Here is a 19392-nt window from a genome sequence, read left to right on the forward strand (position 1 = left end):
TATCAATAAAATATTTAACAAGGACAAAAAAGAGAAAATAAATGTTAAAGAATTAAAGGAAAACCTTTTTGTTTTTATAAGCAGCTATATCAAAATAATGAGATTTAAAAAATAAACAAATCACCGTTAAAAGTGATTTTAGTGTATAAATGGTCTAACATGACCAAGAAATTACTCAATTGATCGATTAGTATAATTGTTCTTGCTTTCTAATATTTAATATTAATTTTAGTATAAATATTCAACCGCAACTACCATTCGGAACTTTAAAATATAAATGCTAAGCTTCTATAATTCACCGCTTAGATGTTGTATGAATTAGTCAGAAAGATTATTAAAAGCGTAAATGCTTTTTTTTTTTTTTTTAAACAGGAGGTTCAACGGCGACCCGTAATCTGCAAGTGGTTTCCGATTGCCCGAAGACCCGTAATCCGCACTTGGTTTCCGATTGCCAACCGTCTAATCCCCCCGGCCCGGAACCAGCCGGCACTAATACCCATTACCCAAGGATCCGGCACCAACGCCGCGATAACTTTAAACTTGGGGAGGGCGTAAAGCATTCCGTGGCCACATGGGGTATTCGAATTAAAAGTGTAAATGCGTGAAGACAAACATTTGGACCCACATAGGTTCATCAAGCAATCAAAATGTATGTTTTAAATCGCATTCGGATTGCGTTATTTATATTTTTCAAACTTTGTACCTATGATCAGCAATATTTCACTCGCACGATTCTGAACTTAATTACTTTAGATAAGTTGTGTATAGTTTGCAAGAATGTGAAAATAAGCCAAAATTCCAAACACTTTCATCACTTCAACACCAATTGCTAGACCTTTTCAATTAATAGTTTTCCCTATACCGCTTTGTTACTGTTTTCCTAAAATTTCTTGATCATCCCGTGCTGTATTCACCAAACTTCAGTTTACATTTTCAAAATCTTTTTTCATACGGAGTTTAAATAATACGTTTGTTGATCCCCCCAAAAGTACTTAAGATACGAGAATTAATATATTTTTTTTTAAATTGAAACTGAAAAAGAACATTCGTAAAAGAAAAAAAATTACAATTATCTTTTCCGGGGTGCCCCGAAATATCTCCTTACAAGTGTAACCAGGACAGTGGGCACGCAATAAAATTCGATCCCACTCATATATACGCATAGGAGACGCCCTAGAGTTATTATCTATTAATCCAAAATAACAAACACAAGAATTGTATTAGTTCCTTAAATTTAATAATTTATCTTTACTGGTGACACAAAATGTTAACTATACTTGAAGCTTGGACACCTACTTTGGACTCACAAAGCTAGTATTCATGATTGTCAATATTCCTGATATTTAGAGCTAGTTGTGTGTAATTTCTCTTGTAAGATATTTGTAGGACCATCTACCCCACTAGTTATATAACATTTTCCAATAATCATCCTTTGTATGGATCTAAGAGCACTTTCAACGGTGTTTTCGGTGGTTCGGAATCATAGGTAAACGTTTTAGAATTTTTTATTATTATTTTTCTTTGTCTGTTAAAAAAAAAAAAAATTAAGACGGAACCAATCGCAGATCGCCACGTGTCGTGGGATCCATGAATAGTATAAAGATTCACTAACAATCAGTCCTTAGTTAAAGATTTTAAGTATTCAATTCTTAACCAAATATGAGCCCCACCAAATATCTTAATATTATTTTGCTAAAGAGTCTAAAATCTTCGGTTGGAGGTGCTCCAAGTGTGTACCACTATAATATTATTTTTAGTTTAACGAAGCATGACCATACTCGAAAGAATATCTAATACTATTATTTTACAACAGTTAACACGTTCACTTTATAACTAACTATTGCTACTAAAAACGGATGAAAGAACTATTCCAACCATCAGTACTGCGTCACTACTGCCTAATCTATAGGGTACCATATTGTAATACCACCATTTACAATAATTAATCAAACAAATACAAATACTTAAGATGTGCATTATCTACCCAACTCTAGTCAACTTCACATTAAATACTATCACTTGGACATAATAGCTGCTACATTAGCTTGTTTTCCAACTCTATATCAACTAGTGCGCTATATTTGAACGTTATGACGAATTTGAATCAGTCTAGGAGTCTGATTGTTGTTTGGGCTGTTGAGGCTTTGTGGTCGGATAACTTTCAATTTAAAATAAACCTTGCTTTTATTTTATTTATAGAGACGTCCCAATATAGTTCAGTTCTACTTTTATGAATTTAACGTGTAGACGAAAAGACTCAAAAGTCGAACATGTATTTATTCAACTTGCCACTTTATTTGGGTTTGGTATGTTTGTGATCACTTGGTATACAGTTGACATTTACTAGTTTTTTGCTTGACTAGCTTGAGAATATGTTAATTTAGGCTGAGAATGAGAAGTGTGAAAAAGGTAGTTCTACCATCTGGTGGATGTTCCGTATGTGTTTTTGCCATTCATCAACTTTGATTTTACAAATTGTGTTTCATATTTTTAATAATAATAAATCAATGAATTACTAGTGGTTCAGTTTTACAAAGAAAAATCAAGTTCTGCTATAAACAGAAGATACATATCATTTAGCAAGTGTTATGTTAGAGATTAAAGTTGTTCTTTGGTTTTGAATAATAAATATAAACTAATATTGATAACTTTATCATTATAATTACAACAATATTTGTTTGATAAAATGTGTTCCATCATGCAAAACCATAGTCAACATAATGAATTGATGTTTAGTTCGTATTAAATATAAAACTATTATACCATTTTTTATGTGTTGGTTAATATTAAAACTCAAAATAGGTAATCATGTGTCAACATGTCATCATCGTGTTTATAAAACACAGTCACATGAACCGGTATTCTCGGGTTACACAATAAATCCAGCCTTATTAGTCAAATAAAGAATCAAAGCCATCACAGTTGTTCCCTTTGACATGAATACCACCAGATTTCATTAAATTAAGGATTCGAACGGTAAAAACAGTAAAAACAGGACAAATCAATCAGATAATGCAGATCAAATAGGGCAAATGCAGATCAAGCAGGACAAGTGCAGATCAAGCGGATCATGCAGGAGAAAACTATATTGTAACTTATGAATGACAAAATCAGTTCAAAACTATAGATCATATATTAAAACAATAAAAACGACACGTAGATATCTAAACAAATATCTTAAATGTTATAGGATAGGCCGAAATGCATGTAAATGTTTTATAAGATACTTATACTTCTTTTATTTTCTTATTTATAAAAATTAAATATTATATGACAAAAAATAATAAGTAGAGAATGATAATTTTGTATTGTTAAAGTTGTAAATAAAATAAAATAAAAATATTGTATTCATAAAAGTAGATAAATATATTTTTAAAGTTATGTGTTGTAACAAAGTTATTTATTGACAAACAAAAAAAAGCAGATTAACACTACCAAATGTTGGCGGATGAGATCTGCATGCAGATCTCCTACTTTTTCCACAAAAAGACAAAAAATATTGAACTGCATGCAGATCTCCCGCTTGAACTGCTTTTACAAACAGAAAATGGTGAATAGTGAATGCAGTGCGGGAGAACTGCATGTGCAGGAGAACTGCACTTGTCCCACTCCTCCATTCGAAACATAAACATGTACTCTCTCTCTTGCTTAAAAATGTCATTTTGATATTTTTTTGTATATACATTTTATACTCCGTTTCATATTAAATGTTATTTCAAGTTTTTGTACGTGAATTAAAAAATTATCAAATTTTATGTTTTACTCCTATTTAATATAATTTTATATTTGATTTTATTAATTAATGAATTAAAAATAAGAGTAAATTTATTTTTATTAAATGTGTGAATTGAAAACTTAAAACGATATTTAATAATGAAACAAAATAGAAAAATTAAAATGGCATTTAATACTCATTTCGTCTCAAAATAATATATATTTTAGAGTTTTCACATTTATTAAGAAAACACGTAAAACTTTGACAATAAATGCATTGTTTTCTGTGTTAAGTTATTTTGTATGATTTTTAACCAATCAAAGTTCAGTAAATACAATTTATGTTTTTGAAATTTATAATTTGTCATTATTAAATATATTGAAGATAAAATATAAATTTTTAAAAAATAATTTTTGTTTCTAAGACATGGATCATTCTGGAACGAAAGAAGTATAAAACAGAGGAGAGAAGAGAGTATCTACCAAAATGTCACCTTGTCTGTTCACACGGAACACTACATAATGTAACGGTTGAATAGTCATGCCATTGAAAAGCATTTAAAATAAGTTTGATATTTTACCGTGTTCGAAACTACGCTAGGCGTAACGCGTGCGGTCGGATGACGCCTAGCGCCGAATCAATAAATCAGAGAATATACGGAGATTAATCGGAGATTTATTTTAGGGCATTTTTATATTATTTTGTATATATTTAATATATTGATACTGATTACAAAAGATTCACGGTGGTGTGGTGGTTTGGTGATGTTTATTAACACCACCCAACTTAGGTTCCAGGTATTTTTGGTGCGATGTATTTTCGAGTTTTCATTAAGGAGGGGCAAATTAGTCATTTACCATCCATCTTCTTCCTATAGGGTTTATTTCTCTGCAATTTTAATAACGACGGCTGCTGGTTTTTTTTTTCCCATTTTCCATCATCTCTTTGTTTTTTTTGTTGTTTTAGCACCTATGTCATAGATCTTATGTAGAACATTTGGTTTCTGCTCCTACCATCCGATTTTTTTTCCCGGATAGATTGAAATCGCCACGGTCCACAACCGTTTAACGTTTATCCGCCGCGTTCTCGGACCAAACCGCCGCGTTTTAGAACAAGGATTTTTACTATGTAACATTTATTTAGTTTTCTTAATGACATATATCAAGGTTGTATGGATTTAATTAATAATTAGCCTCCAGGTTTTTTTTTATGCATAACTTTTGAAAAGTTTAAAAGTTCAAAAATACTATTAAAAAGTTTAGTCCCTTAATGATTATTGTACTACATCAACCCCAAAAAACGTTTATCTTTAGTTTTGTATCTTTTGTAGTACTGATATGTCAACGTGCGGTACATAAAAACGTTTATCTTTATTAATCTTTTTAATTTTAAAGCTTTCTTCTTCATCATCTCTGCTTCTATATATCTTTCCATAAACACCAAATCCCTTTTTAAAAATATACTACTGCCATTCTTGGCGATTAATTCTTTGGTCTTCGTTCCGTGTAAGCATTTAATGTATTGGTTTTGTTTTTCTTCTATCTCTTTGGGAAATGCAAGTGTGGTCTTCATGTGTACCTGTTTCATCTACAAGTTCACTTTCTCTTTCATTTTTCATTCTCTTGTCTTCCCCAACAAGAACACAAATCTAGTTCCTGTTTCACAGATTGAACAACTATGTGATTTGAGAAAAAGGGTCTGTTTAAAAAAAACCGATCTTGTTACGTTGTAGATTAATTCTGATTCCTGAGTATAATCCAAAGTCATTAACTTTATGGATTAGATCTCTAAGCAAAAGAGATCATTTGCGTCATTTGATTCTATTCTATGGTTTAGCTTTTACAGATTTATGCAATAGATTAAAATAATCTTTAGATTTATCTTTTTCTGTGTGGCTAAGTAAGTAACTGTTCTGTTTCAGATACTTTGGGCGTGGAAAGCAAGAAAAATTGTCAGAGTAGGACTGATCCGTAAAGAAGGTACCTTTTTACATATGTCTCGTCATCCCTGAAAAGAGCAAGTTTTTGAATTGATATTAAAGAATCTGTCTTTTGGGTTCTTCGTAGAGTTTTGAAACAAAAAAAAAAAACAGAGACTCTGTAAAAATGAGGAGCTCCTTGATGATGGAGAGAGAAGCAAGAAATGAGACCGAGAGAGAAGAAAGAGATGACTTGGAAGAGACTCAAAACGAAGCAGATGAGTTCAGGTCAATTCCTCCATGGAAGAGTCAAATCACTTTCAGGGGAATCGTTGCAAGCATAATCATTGGTATTATCTACAGTGTGATCGTGATGAAGCTAAACTTGACCACAGGTTTGGTACCGAACCTAAACGTCTCTGCAGCACTTTTAGCCTTTGTGTTCCTTAGAAGCTGGACCAAGCTTCTTACCAAGGCAGGGATTGTGACTAAACCGTTTACTAAACAAGAGAACACAGTGGTCCAAACATGTGCTGTTGCTTGTTACAGCATTGCAGTTGGAGGTAATTTTGGTGAATTTTTGAAAACATTTTTAATGATGTTTAATCAGCTTTTAATTGGTTGGTTGAACTTGTGTTTGTGTGATTTGCAGGTGGGTTTGGTTCATACCTACTTGGTTTGAGCACAAAGACTTATGAACAGTCAGGAACTCACACTGAAGGGAATAGTCCAGGAAGCACCAAAGAGCCTGGGATTGGTTGGATGACTGCTTTCTTGTTCTTTACTTGCTTTGTTGGTCTCTTAGCGTTGGTTCCTTTAAGAAAGGTAGATAGTTACTATTCCCTCCATTCCATTTAGATATATGTTTATAAAAAAAAATTTGTTTCACAAAAATAGATGTTTCATGTTTTCATATAGAAATTGTAAACTTTAAGAAAATTAAAATTTATTGAATTACTATTTGTTTAAAGTTATTGAAAATTGATAATAACAAAAAGTAATGCCTTTATAAATAGTGCTTTAATGTGTTTTTTTATTAATGTGTGAAAATATTAGAAAATTTTATATATAAAATATATTATTTTTTACTTGTTTTGTTGGTCTTGGCCCGGCCTTCGGGGTCACTATGGGCCAGGCATGGACTACTAACCCCGGTTTGGCTTGTTTGGTCTAATCCCAACATCTTTGTTTGTTGGTTAGGTCTAGACTGCTAAAATTCGTTATGGCTTTGTTTTGTTAACCAGATCATGATCATAGACTACAAGCTGACATATCCAAGTGGAACAGCTACCGCGGTTTTAATCAACGGTTTCCACACTTCTAAAGGCAATAAAATGGCTAAGTAAGTATGAAACCTATGTTTTTCGTACTCTCTTGCTCTCTTTAGCCACTACTTCTCACGTTTCTGATTTGAATAAAACAATTTGTTTGCTCTGTTTCTATGCAGGAAACAAGTGTTTGGGTTTGTGAAGTATTTCTCCTTTAGCTTCATATGGGCCTTCTTTCAGTGGTTCTTCACTGGAACCAGTGGTACAGAGTGTGGATTCATTCAGTTTCCTACTTTTGGATTAGAAGCTTGGAAGAACTCGTGAGTTTTCATTCATATTTCTATGGTACTTAACACATCTCAACTGATCAAAACGGAAACTTGATGATCTTGAAAATACTCCACAGATTCTACTTCGACTTTAGCATGACATACATTGGAGCAGGAATGATCTGTTCCCATATTGTCAACATATCTTTGCTTTTTGGCGCGGTTCTTTCCTGGGGAATCATGTGGCCTCTCATTAAAGGTCTTAGTGGAGATTGGTACCCATCTACTCTGCCTCAAAGCAGCATGAAGAGTCTCAATGGTTACAAGGTGTTCGTATCTATCTCATTGATCCTCGGAGACGGGCTTTACCATTTCATCAAGATACTTATGTTCACAGCAAGAAACATATACTCCAAGTTAAAGAATCACCACTCTGGGAAATCTAGTAAGTATATATATAATACCGGAAACTATTATTATAGTCGTTACTATATAGTTATTTCGTATCTGATTGGAGATATTTTACCGCAGATTTGGAGAAAGACAAACAATCTATTGCAGATCTCAAAAGAGATGAGATCTTTGTAAGAGACAGCATTCCTCTATGGGTTGCAGCAGTTGGATACGCAGCTTTCTCTGTTGTCTCGATCATCGCCATCCCTATGATGTTCCCGGAGCTCAAATGGTACTTCATTGTCGTAGCGTACATGCTAGCTCCATCTCTAGGTTTCAGTAACGCCTATGGAGCAGGGCTTACAGACATGAACATGGCTTACAACTACGGTAAAGTCGCTCTCTTCATCTTAGCCGCTATGGCAGGGAAACAAGACGGTGTAGTCGCGGGACTTGTCGGATGCGGGTTGATAAAATCCATCGTCTCGATATCTTCAGACCTAATGCACGACTTCAAGACAGGGCACTTGACTCTGACTTCACCGCGGTCGATGCTTGTGAGCCAAGCAATCGGGACGGGGATCGGCTGCGTCGTGGCTCCTCTCACTTTCTTCCTGTTTTACAAAGCCTTCGATGTTGGGAACCCTGAGGGAGAGTATAAAGCTCCCTACGCTTTGATATACAGAAACATGGCGATTCTTGGAGTCGAAGGCTTCTCTGCTTTGCCTCAGCATTGTCTGCAGCTTTGCTATGGCTTTTTCGCGTTCGCGGTGGCTGCTAATCTCGTCAGGGATATGTCGCCGGAGAAGATAGGGAAGTGGGTCCCGCTGCCGATGGCTATGGCGGTTCCGTTTCTTGTCGGAGGGTACTTCGCTATAGATATGTGTGTTGGGAGTTTGATAGTGTTTGTGTGGAATAAGAGGGATCGAGTTAAAGCCGGTTTGATGGTACCGGCGGTTGCTTCCGGTTTGATATGTGGTGATGGGCTTTGGATTTTGCCGTCGTCGGTTCTTGCTTTGGCCGGTGTGAAGCCTCCCATCTGTATGAGCTTCATGCCGAGTAAATAGGTTAAGTTTACTTTTATATGAGTTTTGCTCTCTGTGTAGTAGTGTTAAATAGCTAAAGAAATGTTTTAATAAATAGAGTTTGAGAGAAAGAGAGGTTATATAATTCAATAATTATGTATACAAATAAAGACGTCTTAAATAAATTTTATAATTTACTTTTTTTTAAATGCTAAGGATTATTTAATTTTTATATAGTACGAACTCACTATTTCAGAATAAGAATAAATTAAAGAAAATCCTTTATATACTAAATCGCAAGTCAAATCTGGCACATGACAAAACTTTATAAAACAAAAAATAAAACAAAACAAAAAACATTTAAATTCTTTTTATCCTTTTTTCTGCAATCCAAATTTTTAACTGTTCATATTCCTATTTCTTCTCAGAAAACTAAACCCACGTTAACCTTTTTTTTTTTTTGCTAAAATAGTCAAGTTGCCTTACATATTTTGAAACTGTTTTTTCATCTCCTTCTCCTATATAAGTTGCAAACCAAATCTACTTTTTTCTACATTGTCTCTCTCACAAACAAAATTTATATTCCGTTTCTTCAATATTTTTTTTTTACTTTTCATTTAATTTGTTGTTAAATTATCAAAATAAAGAACTAGATCAAGTTATCAAAGGAAGATGTAAACCAAGTTATCCAAGGAAGAAGTAAGTGTTTCATTGTTATCAATCTTATGTTTCCTACAACAATAATATAACGTGTACATTATCAATTTTATCCCTGTGCAACCATAATCAGTGTAGGTTTTCTTTGGCTTATAATATAAATCTAGATAGCAATTTTTTGAATCTGTTTCTCTCAATTATATTGTAAAACTCTAATACATATTTTCTATAGATGGATAAAATAAATCTGAAAAAGATGACAAGAACCTGCAACTCTGCTCAACCATCTCAAGATTTCATGAATCATCGAGAAGACAAAATGTGAGATAAATGTGCGTAGAGGGTGAAACGTGAGATATATATATATAGGTGATTAGAAGGTGAAATATATGTTCTATGTTCATATTTAATCTTAAAATCGTGACAGTTTTTTTTAAAAAAACTGGCTTTCTTTTTTCTTAAGAAATATATGTTCATATTCTATTAATTTTAAAATAGTGTCGGTTTTGTAAGTTAAAAATCATAATATATGTTTTCTTTTGAGAAAAAAAATCATAATATATGTTACTATATTGTAACTACTCACGTTTATTTATCACAAAACCTAAGTAATTATACTAGATTTGATATTAATAAATTATAGATAAATCCTTTTTTTTTTAAACAAAATCTTTTTAAAATATGTATTTTAAAAACAACATCAGATATTCCGTAACAGCCTATATTTTCTTTAATATTAGCTATGTCAAAATATTTATAGGATGTGTAAAAATTTAAAATTTATTTTAATTTTAATTTATGATAAAAAAGTTGAAAATATAATAGATTATGCACGGGAGTACACTAGTTAAAAATAAAGTAGCAAATATTCTCAAGATGAGAAAGAAAAGATTACATTAGAACCAAATATGAGAGATTTCTTTCACCTTTCCCCAATTTGCTAAACTTTTATTAATTTCTTTTATTGGTCGCAAGAGAATTAGTGAAAGAGCACACTGAAACCACACGTCATATTGCTATCGGGGAGACGCTAGTTTCTTTGGTACGGCGTAGACCATAAATTAGATTTGAACCAAAGTCCAAATTGATCTGCGTTCAAAAGTCAAACCGCAGCTTGACCGCAACTACCCTCTATTCAACAAAACATTTCAAGGGTAGTTTAGTAAGTAACATTTTAATACTAGAAAGTTCTTAAGTAGGTGAAGAGTTAGTTACCCCACGAGGTGCTATCGCAATTCTGAATCTGAAAGCAGAAAGATCCCCCACCTTTGGTATCACGATCTTCTTCGAAATCATCATTCTGATTATTTCGATTTGAATCTGTCATTGTTACTTTACTCTACTAATCTTGATTATTGTAGATTTGAGGAGAGAGATGGCTTCAGAGAAGAAGGTTCTAGGTTTCGAAGAAGTTTCGCAGCACAACAAAACCAAGGATTGTTGGCTTATTATCTCCGGCAAGGTTAGTTAGGTCTTGTCTGAGAATTCTCTCGTCTACACGACATAGTGTTTTTGTACGCTATTGATTTATCTAAAAGCTTCGATGATGTGACACTGGAGAATCATGGTTTGATGTTTACTGTTGATAGTTAGTTATTGATTATGACCCTTGATTGTGTTCCCTTCTTGAAGCTGATCTAGTTAGTGTCTGTCCATTAATGATTGATTGATGTCTTGTTTTTTTACTGAGTTTAGGTCTATGATGTGACCCCTTTCATGGATGATCATCCCGGTGGCGATGAAGTGTTATTGTCCTCAACAGGTTTTGATACAAAGGATAAAATATTTATTATTTAACTTTGGTTTCTTTATGTCTGATCCAGTTGATGACTGTTTCTGTTGCGGTGTTTGTTGCAGGGAAAGATGCTACGAATGACTTTGAAGACGTTGGTCACAGCGACACCGCGAGGGACATGATGGAGAAGTACTACATTGGCGAGATCGATTCGTCTACTGTTCCAGCGACAAGGACATACGTTGCACCAGTGCAACCCGCGTACAACCAAGACAAGACACCAGAATTCATGATCAAGATCCTTCAGTTCCTTGTTCCAATCTTGATCTTGGGTCTTGCTCTCGTCGTCCGTCAGTATACTAAGAAAGAGTAGAAGCAGAGAGAGGCTTGCGGTATTGCTTCCCATTGGATAACTCTTTCCCATATCTCTGTATTTCGAAACCTTGGTTTGGTTCTAGATTGCACACCTCTGTTCTAAAAATTATTCTTGTTAGAACTACTATAAACCAATAATCAATGTGTTGTTAGTGTTTTCGTTGGTGGTATCATCTGGTTTATTTTTGTGTGTTGATTGAGATGTGTTCAACTTTGATGATCAAATAAAAGAGTGTTTCTCTGTTGGTGCTAAAATGTGGAAACGAGAAATTGAATAGGCTACAATTTAACTTCGTATGATCCATCCAATTGTGGAAAAAGACAGTAGCTTCAGACTCATCCCTTACATTTTTTCCCCGACAAGATATTGTCTTGTTCTTTTCATTACTATTACTACTACTACAATAAACGTTGATGGATAGATAGACAGACAGTAGTATCGTGTTGTCTCTGTGATGATGAAAACAGAAAGAAAGAAAAGCTGAGAGATAACCAAAACGGTAAAGAACCAAACCGTGATAACCTTAATACCTTGACAAAACCGAATCCCGACGAGTGCAAGGTCCTTTGTGTAGTAGAGAGCACTTCATTTCCCTCAAATGCTGAGAGATTGAGAGGACAGAGTTTCGATCTTGTCATGGAGCGTCACAACAAGGTGATGCGCATCATCTAAAAGCTTCCAGACATCAAGCTGACCAGCCATGCTATTGCACTCTTCCACAATCTCATCCATACTACTGTACTTCTGTATGATCAGCTTCCTACGCAGAACCAACGCCGCGATCGCGTAGAGCAACAGATCATCCGTGGGAGGTGCCTGCTGCCTGATTCTGCTCCACGGCGACTTCCCAACTCCAGCTCTAATAGCAGCCTGATCAGCCCACATCACTTCCCAAAGACAAAGCGTCTGCTCAAAGCTCAACTCCCTCCTAAACATCACAAGAACCATCCTGTAAACGAAACTGCAATCCTCGGCCTGGAGATTCTCCAAGTGCTTGTAAAGCTGAGAGTCTTTGGATTTGATGATCTTCGACACGATGCCAAGCTGTCTCTGGATCCCTGCCTCGTCTAGCCTGAAGTTATGCCGCGCTTTCTTCATGAAACCAACGAAGCACCAGAAGGCCTCGTGGTCCTCTGAGATGACAGCGAGGATTGGTGACAAGAGGTCGCTCATTCCTTGGCAGTAGCCTATCTCAGGGTCGTAGAGAGCATAGGCTTCGAGAATCGCAACGAGACGTGCGGCGTGGTAAAGCCTGCAGCTTTCTAAGTTATCATCGTAGTCTTTTAAACCGACGGACTCAGCCAAACCGCGAGCTTTGGTTTCTGTGATTGCGGTTGAGGAAGAAGAGTATGTAGCCCAGTCGGAGTCAGCACGTAAGGCATCAAGACGGATGATACGTTGCCACGTGGAGAAATCTTCGTGTACAGTGACTTCTACTTGGATCTCAGGAGAAGGAGTACTGGTCTCTCCAGAACTATTATTGTTATTACTATTTTCTTCCTCTGGTTTTTTCTCATCGCTGTATACAAAAGAGGGAAGAAGCTGAACGTCTTCGTTGTCTTCACACGAGTCTGTGTCAGAAGAATCAGTGTTCACAGCAGAGACCACATCTTGATTCGTCATTAGTCCGGGAGTCTTGTAATCATCCATGAATCTAACGCATTGATCGTCTGCTTCTTCCTCGAGATCATCGGTACTTCCATTGCCGCGCTTGAGAAGCATCTTGCACCGTCTCTGTAGATTCTCATACTCCTTCCTACATTCAGTGATCCCAAACAATGAATACAATTATATAATACATCAACCAGATCAATATTTGCTAACCTTTTTTGAGTATTCACGGCTTCTCTTTCTTCACTAGTACTATTCAAATCATAGCTGCCATAGAAAGAGAGAGAGAGAGAGAAACAAGTTGAGAATCTCAACATGAGGGAAATAAAGCAAAGGAGACTTGGTTCAAAACTCACACTCCGAGTAAGAAGAGCCAAACTTCTGCACGAATACTGGGATCAACACCCTACAATAAAAAGCATATAATCAGAACCACAGGTAGGATGAATCAAACAAGTATATAGTTGCTAGTTCAAAACTACTCACTCTGCTTCTAACTCTCTTCAGAAATCCAACTCCACCGTCCCGGAGTTTGCCCTCCGGTGTAGATAAACTCCTCCATTGATGCGGCGTCAAAGGCCATTTTCTTTTCCGGCGAGACCACGGTGATTTCCGCCGGCTTTTAAACACAAGAAAGGAAACCAAGTCAAGCGTCGTTAAGCTAAAATCCACCAACATTGGTTGCTAAAATCAATCAATCTAACAACAAATGAAATAAACAATCCGAACAAATTAAAGAAACTTTTTTTGTTCCAATCTCTAGAGACTTAAGATCACATCTAAATAATCCAAATCTAAACAGGTACTTACCGATCGGACGAGGATGGAGACGATAGATTAGCCACAAAGAGAACAGATCGGAGATGGATCCACGACGACGAAGAAGAAGAAGACGAGGAAGCGGAAGAGGAAGAAGACGAAGAGTTAGATGAAGGAGGTGAAGTAGAAGAAGAAGATGCCAAGGAAGTGGAAGAAGGTAACGGAGAAGATGAGTTTCCAGACGACGTTGACGTGTGGCTTCGCCGTAACGCCTTCATTTGATTCTCAACTTTAAATCTAAATCACAAACTCGAAAAGTCTCCGTCTTGCATCAGAGATCTACCAAACCTTCACTTAAAACAACGCCATTCTTCAATATCAAACGGCGAATCTCCGCCGGAACTCCGCCGGTGTCTGAGAAACGGCGGTGGAAATCCGGCATGAGAGTTCAAGATAATGACCGATTTGCCCTCCCCAATCACTATCTCTATCCCTGTGATTCGCTAACGCGACATCTCCAGCACGCCGAAACTGAACAAAAAAAAAATAAAGAAGAAAGAAAGCTAAAGCACACAACAACTGAAGCCCATCTTAACCACTTTGCTCTTTCTTTTTCAGCTCTTGTCTTTTTTTTCTTCCTCTTTTTCAAAATAACTTTAGGCGCGTGTACTAGCGCGTTCGCTTTAAACATGCACGCGCATTAATTAAATCTTCACGCGATATGGTAGGTGAATTCGAGTGATTTAACGTCGTCGTTTGGTTCTAGTCGTCGTTCGTGGATTTTTACGCGATAAGTATCAACAATCGGGAGTGACCAACAAAGATGCGCCACGTGTCGAGAAACATTAAAAGGTCAAAAGCTAGAGATTTTCATTGCGTCTCAGACTTTACCGCGGCTTTTAAGGAACATAATGATAATTAGTTTTGGTAGATCTTCAAGAAAAAAATTAATCTCTGCTAGAAAAAGACAAATCTAATCATCGAATGTTGTCCTAATGGACCTACATCTACTCAATGTAGATTAGCACCATGGCTATGAATGCAAGTGTATGGTGGTTGCTCGTACCAAAATACTCTATTTTAGAATAGTTTTTGTTTGGTAGGATATTGAAAATGTGTCACAACTCTATAGCAATTAGCAGAGAAAATGCTTCTTACATATAAACATACAGTCCAAGTGTCATCTGAGTTGGGATATATTTTCTGGTCTCATGTTATAGATAAGAGAAAAACGACATTATTTCTTCTTTGATACATTTTTAGTCATTACTCAATTCATTAACAATTATCAATCACAAATGACTGATTATATGAAGATTACCTGTCAATTAAACTAAAGTGTAAATGGTGATTACTGATTAGTAATCACTACTAGGGAAATGATTCATTCTCAAATATCAATTAGATGATATGTAAATCAAACCTTTATCTAAGACAAACCAAATCTGCAGTAGCCATTTCTTTTTAGCATATTTATACATAAACAGTGACTGGAAAGAATTTTTTTTTTTTTTTTTGGTCACTGGAAAAGAATTGATTAATATGCTGTTTATTGTGTATTTTGTTGTCACTTGTGAGTCGTTAAAGTGTAACAGAACCGAATAAAGAGAAAATAACTATGCTTTTTTCTTTCTTTCTTTTTTTGACTGACATAAAGCAAAAGATATCGTATTAAATGTAGCCGCGTATGTTATCAAACAAATACTATGGAATATAATTAGTATTAAATTTACAAAGCAGATGGAATAGAATTATTCTGATAATGTACTAGTTGTGTTTTTTATTTAAATATATGTCCATGTATCAAAAAAGAAAAGGCGGGCTTTCTCTCTCCTATCTGTTCTCTCTTCCAGACCTTTTACAGAGTTGGATGATTGAGAAAGCATCGATGACCGGATCTTTCTTCCGGTGAGGTGACTCCCGCCGTTCGGGAATGGTTCCAGTATAGGTGTCTCCTTTAGCATCTTATGACTGGCTTTTGACTCCGGAGAATCACTTGTCCTCTCGGTAATTCAGTCGGCTTTTGACTCCGGCGACGCACCATATCTTCCGGTGTTGTCGGCTGGTTTTTTGTCTCCGACGTCCTTGCCTTCTTCTCCGGCAAAGGACGGTCGGCTTATCTCCGCGTTTCACTCTCCTTTGGTGAAGATGGCGGTTATGTGTATCTAGTTTTAGGAAGCAATCGATTTTCTAAAAGTTTTCCGTTTGGTGGAAAGCTTCGGTTTTTCTGGAGTTAAGGTGGCGGATGAGATCTCGACAACGGTCGATGTAAGCTCTCCGTCGGTGGTGATTCCGTTGCATGTGATGGGTCTTCGGTGTTTGGCTTGGACGAGATCTCAACATAGGTTGATGGAAGCTCTCCGAAGTTTGGTGATATGGCTAAGATGGTGCACACCGTGAAGATCGTGAGGTTTGGTCCCGGCTGAGCCGGTGGTTCCCTGTGTCGGCGACGATCTGCATGTCGGTGAAGACGAGGGGTTTGGTCTTCAAACACGTGGATCTCGTTTACCGTGATTTGAACACGTGGAAGAAGTGATTCGTTCCGCTTTAGTGTGGGTGGTTTGGTTTATGGGCCGTTGTTGGGCCTTATAATGTTGTTGTCGTGTTAGGTTTTTAGTCTGGGCTTGAATGCCTCTTGTAATAGGTTTGTAAGGTTTAATTATATAATAAATAAAATCCTAGATGGAAAAAAAATAAAAAAAAAGTTGTATTTTATTTAAATATTACTTATGAAAATATACTTGCATGTTCTTGGGACTATAATTGTCCTTAAATGATATTCCGATTAACAAAGAAGAGAAGCTAATGAGATTTGAATGAATAGATTTAGCTCGTTGGATAGAGAAGACTTGCAAGACTAGTAGCCAAGTTGTTGGTATATAATAACATTATTATTTTATAGGGACAAACACTTGGTTGCTTGAAAGATAAGTTTTTGTCTATGCAAATACAGAAACTGCAATGATAAGTTTGCTCACTGCTGGATAGAGAGCTTTGCGGAGCAGAAAACACACAACAATCGATGATTTTTGTTTATGTTTCCCTCGACAATGCTATAGTAGTGTCTATCAACGTAAGCAACAACAGTATTGAGTCAACTCCAGTCTGCTGTCCAATCAAAACATAGAACGGTCTAGTTTGTAAGCGGATTAATGGTTACAACAATCATTCAATACTAAAGGCAAATCTAGGATAGGCGACTTTGATATCTATTAACCAAAACTCTAGGACCTGAACATAACGAAGTGAAGTATTGGTTCAAGATCTCAATAATTTCAAAAGCTAATATACATAAATTCTATAACTCTTAAATTATTTAAAAATAAAGTTTCATTTTTTAATTGTTTATACCACAAAATCCTTATGCAAAACTCATTAAGGATGATAAGTAACAAGTTGATAACATTATAAGTTCCATGACATTTGCACTCTCAAACTATCTTTTATAGTAAAATTTATCAATCTATTCTTTGTTGATTTTGATTTTCAGTAAAAGCATATAAAATACATGAGATTTTGACTTGAATGATAGCTAGAAGGGTGTGATGCATACATATAAACGCTTCTGCATTGTAGTCTAAATGTATAAGCATTTTTATTTCTCAAAATCCTATCATCTTGTCTGAAAAATGTTCTGAATCATAGACCTCGGTGATTCTTGAGCTGCATATTCTAACTGAAGCTGTTCATCATTTGTAAGTATCCATCCCATAGCACCCAAGTTATCCTCAACATGTCTAACCGACTTTATACCCGGTATAGGCACTGTCCCTTTGCATATACACCAGTTTATTGCGACCTGAGGCATAGTCTTTCCTCGTATCTCCGCGATCTCTCTCAGTGCTACAAGCAGAGGCTCTAGTCCCGGAAGAATCTGTCCAAATAGCAATGATCTGTTACAAGAAAACAAGAAAATGTTCAAGCATAGTAACAAACAAGAAACACTATGGATAAGCCTGGAGAATACTTAACCGAGGACCAGTGGGAAGCTTTGAAGAGGAGTATTTCCCTGTTAGCATTCCTAGACCAAGAGGACTATAAGAGATCAAACGAATCCCGAGCTCGTCGCATACTCTCTTGATCTCTTGTTGCTCTTTTCCGTAGCTTAGCAATGAGAACTGCACCTGAGCAGAGCATAAAGGAACCCCTCTGGTTTTGAGGTAATCATGAATCTTGACAAGCTGCTGAGGTCCATAGTTACTGACTCCAACAGCTCGAACTAGCCCCTAAAAAAAAAAGAGGAACCGGTATCATCAACTCTCCAAAGAGCTTAGTGTACGTTACAGAGATCAGTGTATTTCAGTAGATTACAAAGCAACCTTCTCGTACATTGCCACTAGACCATCCCAAAGAGCAAGTTCTTGTAGAGGCGCGTAGTTTGCGGTTGACCAGTGAAGCTGCCCGATCCCGAGCTGGTCTATCTGAAGCCGCTCTAAAGAAGCGCTGAAAACATGAAAAGAACATATATTTTATCATCAAATCTCCAACACACCCGAAGTAGAAGTACAAAAGGGAGACAAAACCGATGAGTTAAAGAGACCTGCAAGCATTCACAAACTGTCCTGAAGTTAACCGCCATGGATAAGCTGCAAACTTGGTAGCTATCACAACTTCACTTTGTTTCCCTTTTAATGCTGACATTTCGAAATCAGACACAATAGTAACGCATCAGACAGCTTAAAAGACAAACTAAATTGCAGTAAACCTTGAGATTGTTTGATGAATTGCCCCAAAAGTCTCTCACTTTGGCCATTTAGCCGACCAGTGCCATAAGAATCTGCGGTATCAAACAAATTGATTCCGTTTTCCAAAGCCAGCTCGAAAGCTTGTTGAAGCTGAATGTCCATGGAAGTCTGGTAACCCCAAAGAAGCTGATTGCCCCAAGCCCATGTCCCAAAACCCATCGGAGAAACACTCAGAGGACCCATTTTGACCTAACACATCGATCACTCCATCTAGTTACAATCTAAAGGAGAAACCTTTGAATGACGTATATGTGTCTAGTTACCTTTTCCCATGGCCAGAAAAGAGGGAGCTTGAGGGGCTTGAAGGAGGTTGTGTTTGAGCAGTTAATGTTGGTGGTGAGGGTCTTTGTGGTGGACAGTGTGAACGCCATTGAAAATGGGTTTCGACGAGTCGAGAATCTGAAGCCTCCGTCTAGTTCTCAGTGTGTGGCCCAAAACATTTGGATGTCTTTAGAGATAAACTTCTCTCTACGCTTTTATTTGATAAATAACAATACAAATGTATTTTTCATTGTTTCAAAAAAAAAAATGTATTTTTTCTTTTTGTTTAAGCTTCAAAAAAGGAAATCGGAATAGTTACAAATTTTAGTTAACCGGTACAAATAGTGATATTATTAGAAGAAATATTAGGCTAAAGGAACGAACAAACATGCAAATTTAAAGATGAGGTGAACAAACGTGGTAAAAAGACTAGTAAAGCTAGCTTCCAACTCTAACAACAGAAGTGACCAACTATTGGGAGATGTACCAGATCAACCTGATCCAATGGTCAATATTAGTATATACATCAATATATTAGTTTAAGAAATTAAGTTGATTTATTCTCTATATAAACTATACAGCTTATAACATTACTTTCGCTAGAGTCTAATAACATTCTTCCTAAATAACTTTGTGTGATTTACTCTCATCAATTTGTTA

The 19392-nt window shown here is 36.1% G+C and overlaps 4 protein-coding genes across 7 annotated transcripts; 2 read left to right on the forward strand and 2 right to left on the reverse strand.

Annotated features, from left to right (window-relative positions):
* The first annotated feature begins 4986 nt into the window (after positions 1 to 4986).
* On the forward strand, positions 4987 to 8797 carry LOC106418413 (metal-nicotianamine transporter YSL3). Of its 2 annotated transcripts, none has more exons than XM_013859115.3 (8): positions 4987 to 5220; positions 5637 to 5694; positions 5782 to 6196; positions 6286 to 6458; positions 6878 to 6975; positions 7081 to 7221; positions 7308 to 7615; positions 7702 to 8797. In XM_013859115.3, the coding sequence occupies exons 3-8, from the start codon at positions 5821 to 5823 to the stop codon at positions 8628 to 8630; spliced, it is 2025 nt and encodes a 674-aa protein (XP_013714569.2). In that variant the 5' UTR covers positions 4987 to 5220; positions 5637 to 5694; positions 5782 to 5820; the 3' UTR covers positions 8631 to 8797. The 2 variants fall into 2 exon arrangements, with proteins under 2 accessions (XP_013714569.2, XP_013714570.2); XM_013859116.3 differs by lacking the exon at positions 4987 to 5220 and adding an exon at positions 5256 to 5411.
* Positions 8798 to 10291: 1494 nt separating this feature from the next.
* Positions 10292 to 11610, forward strand: LOC106418246 (cytochrome b5). Its single transcript, XM_013858908.3, has 4 exons — positions 10292 to 10516; positions 10607 to 10707; positions 10941 to 11007; positions 11103 to 11610. The coding sequence occupies exons 2-4, from the start codon at positions 10621 to 10623 to the stop codon at positions 11351 to 11353; spliced, it is 405 nt and encodes a 134-aa protein (XP_013714362.1). The 5' UTR covers positions 10292 to 10516; positions 10607 to 10620; the 3' UTR covers positions 11354 to 11610.
* A 4-nt stretch (positions 11611 to 11614) lies between these two features.
* On the reverse strand, positions 11615 to 14432 carry LOC106418245 (rab GTPase-activating protein 22). Its single transcript, XM_013858907.3, has 5 exons — positions 13778 to 14432; positions 13454 to 13586; positions 13324 to 13373; positions 13181 to 13234; positions 11615 to 13112 (listed from the first exon to the last, which is right to left on the reverse strand). Exons 1-5 carry the CDS (start codon positions 14002 to 14004, stop codon positions 11951 to 11953), a joined length of 1626 nt encoding a protein of 541 aa, XP_013714361.1. The 5' UTR covers positions 14005 to 14432; the 3' UTR covers positions 11615 to 11950.
* Positions 14433 to 17148: 2716 nt separating this feature from the next.
* LOC106418547 (pyridoxal reductase, chloroplastic) lies at positions 17149 to 19035 on the reverse strand. 3 transcript variants are annotated; one of them, XM_013859272.3, is made up of 6 exons: positions 18735 to 19035; positions 18471 to 18660; positions 18267 to 18360; positions 18046 to 18169; positions 17699 to 17952; positions 17149 to 17619 (listed from the first exon to the last, which is right to left on the reverse strand). In XM_013859272.3, exons 1-6 carry the CDS (start codon positions 18840 to 18842, stop codon positions 17340 to 17342), a joined length of 1050 nt encoding a protein of 349 aa, XP_013714726.1. In that variant the 5' UTR covers positions 18843 to 19035; the 3' UTR covers positions 17149 to 17339. The 3 variants fall into 3 exon arrangements, with proteins under 3 accessions (XP_013714726.1, XP_013714725.1, XP_013714723.1); XM_013859271.3 differs by having other exon boundaries at positions 18267 to 18351; positions 18432 to 18660; positions 18735 to 18990; XM_013859269.3 differs by having other exon boundaries at positions 18432 to 18660; positions 18735 to 18990.
* Positions 19036 to 19392: the final 357 nt, after the last annotated feature.

The sequence above is a fragment of the Brassica napus genome, chromosome C9, assembly GCF_020379485.1.
Source record: "Brassica napus cultivar Da-Ae chromosome C9, Da-Ae, whole genome shotgun sequence".
Lineage (NCBI taxonomy): Eukaryota > Viridiplantae > Streptophyta > Magnoliopsida > Brassicales > Brassicaceae > Brassica > Brassica napus.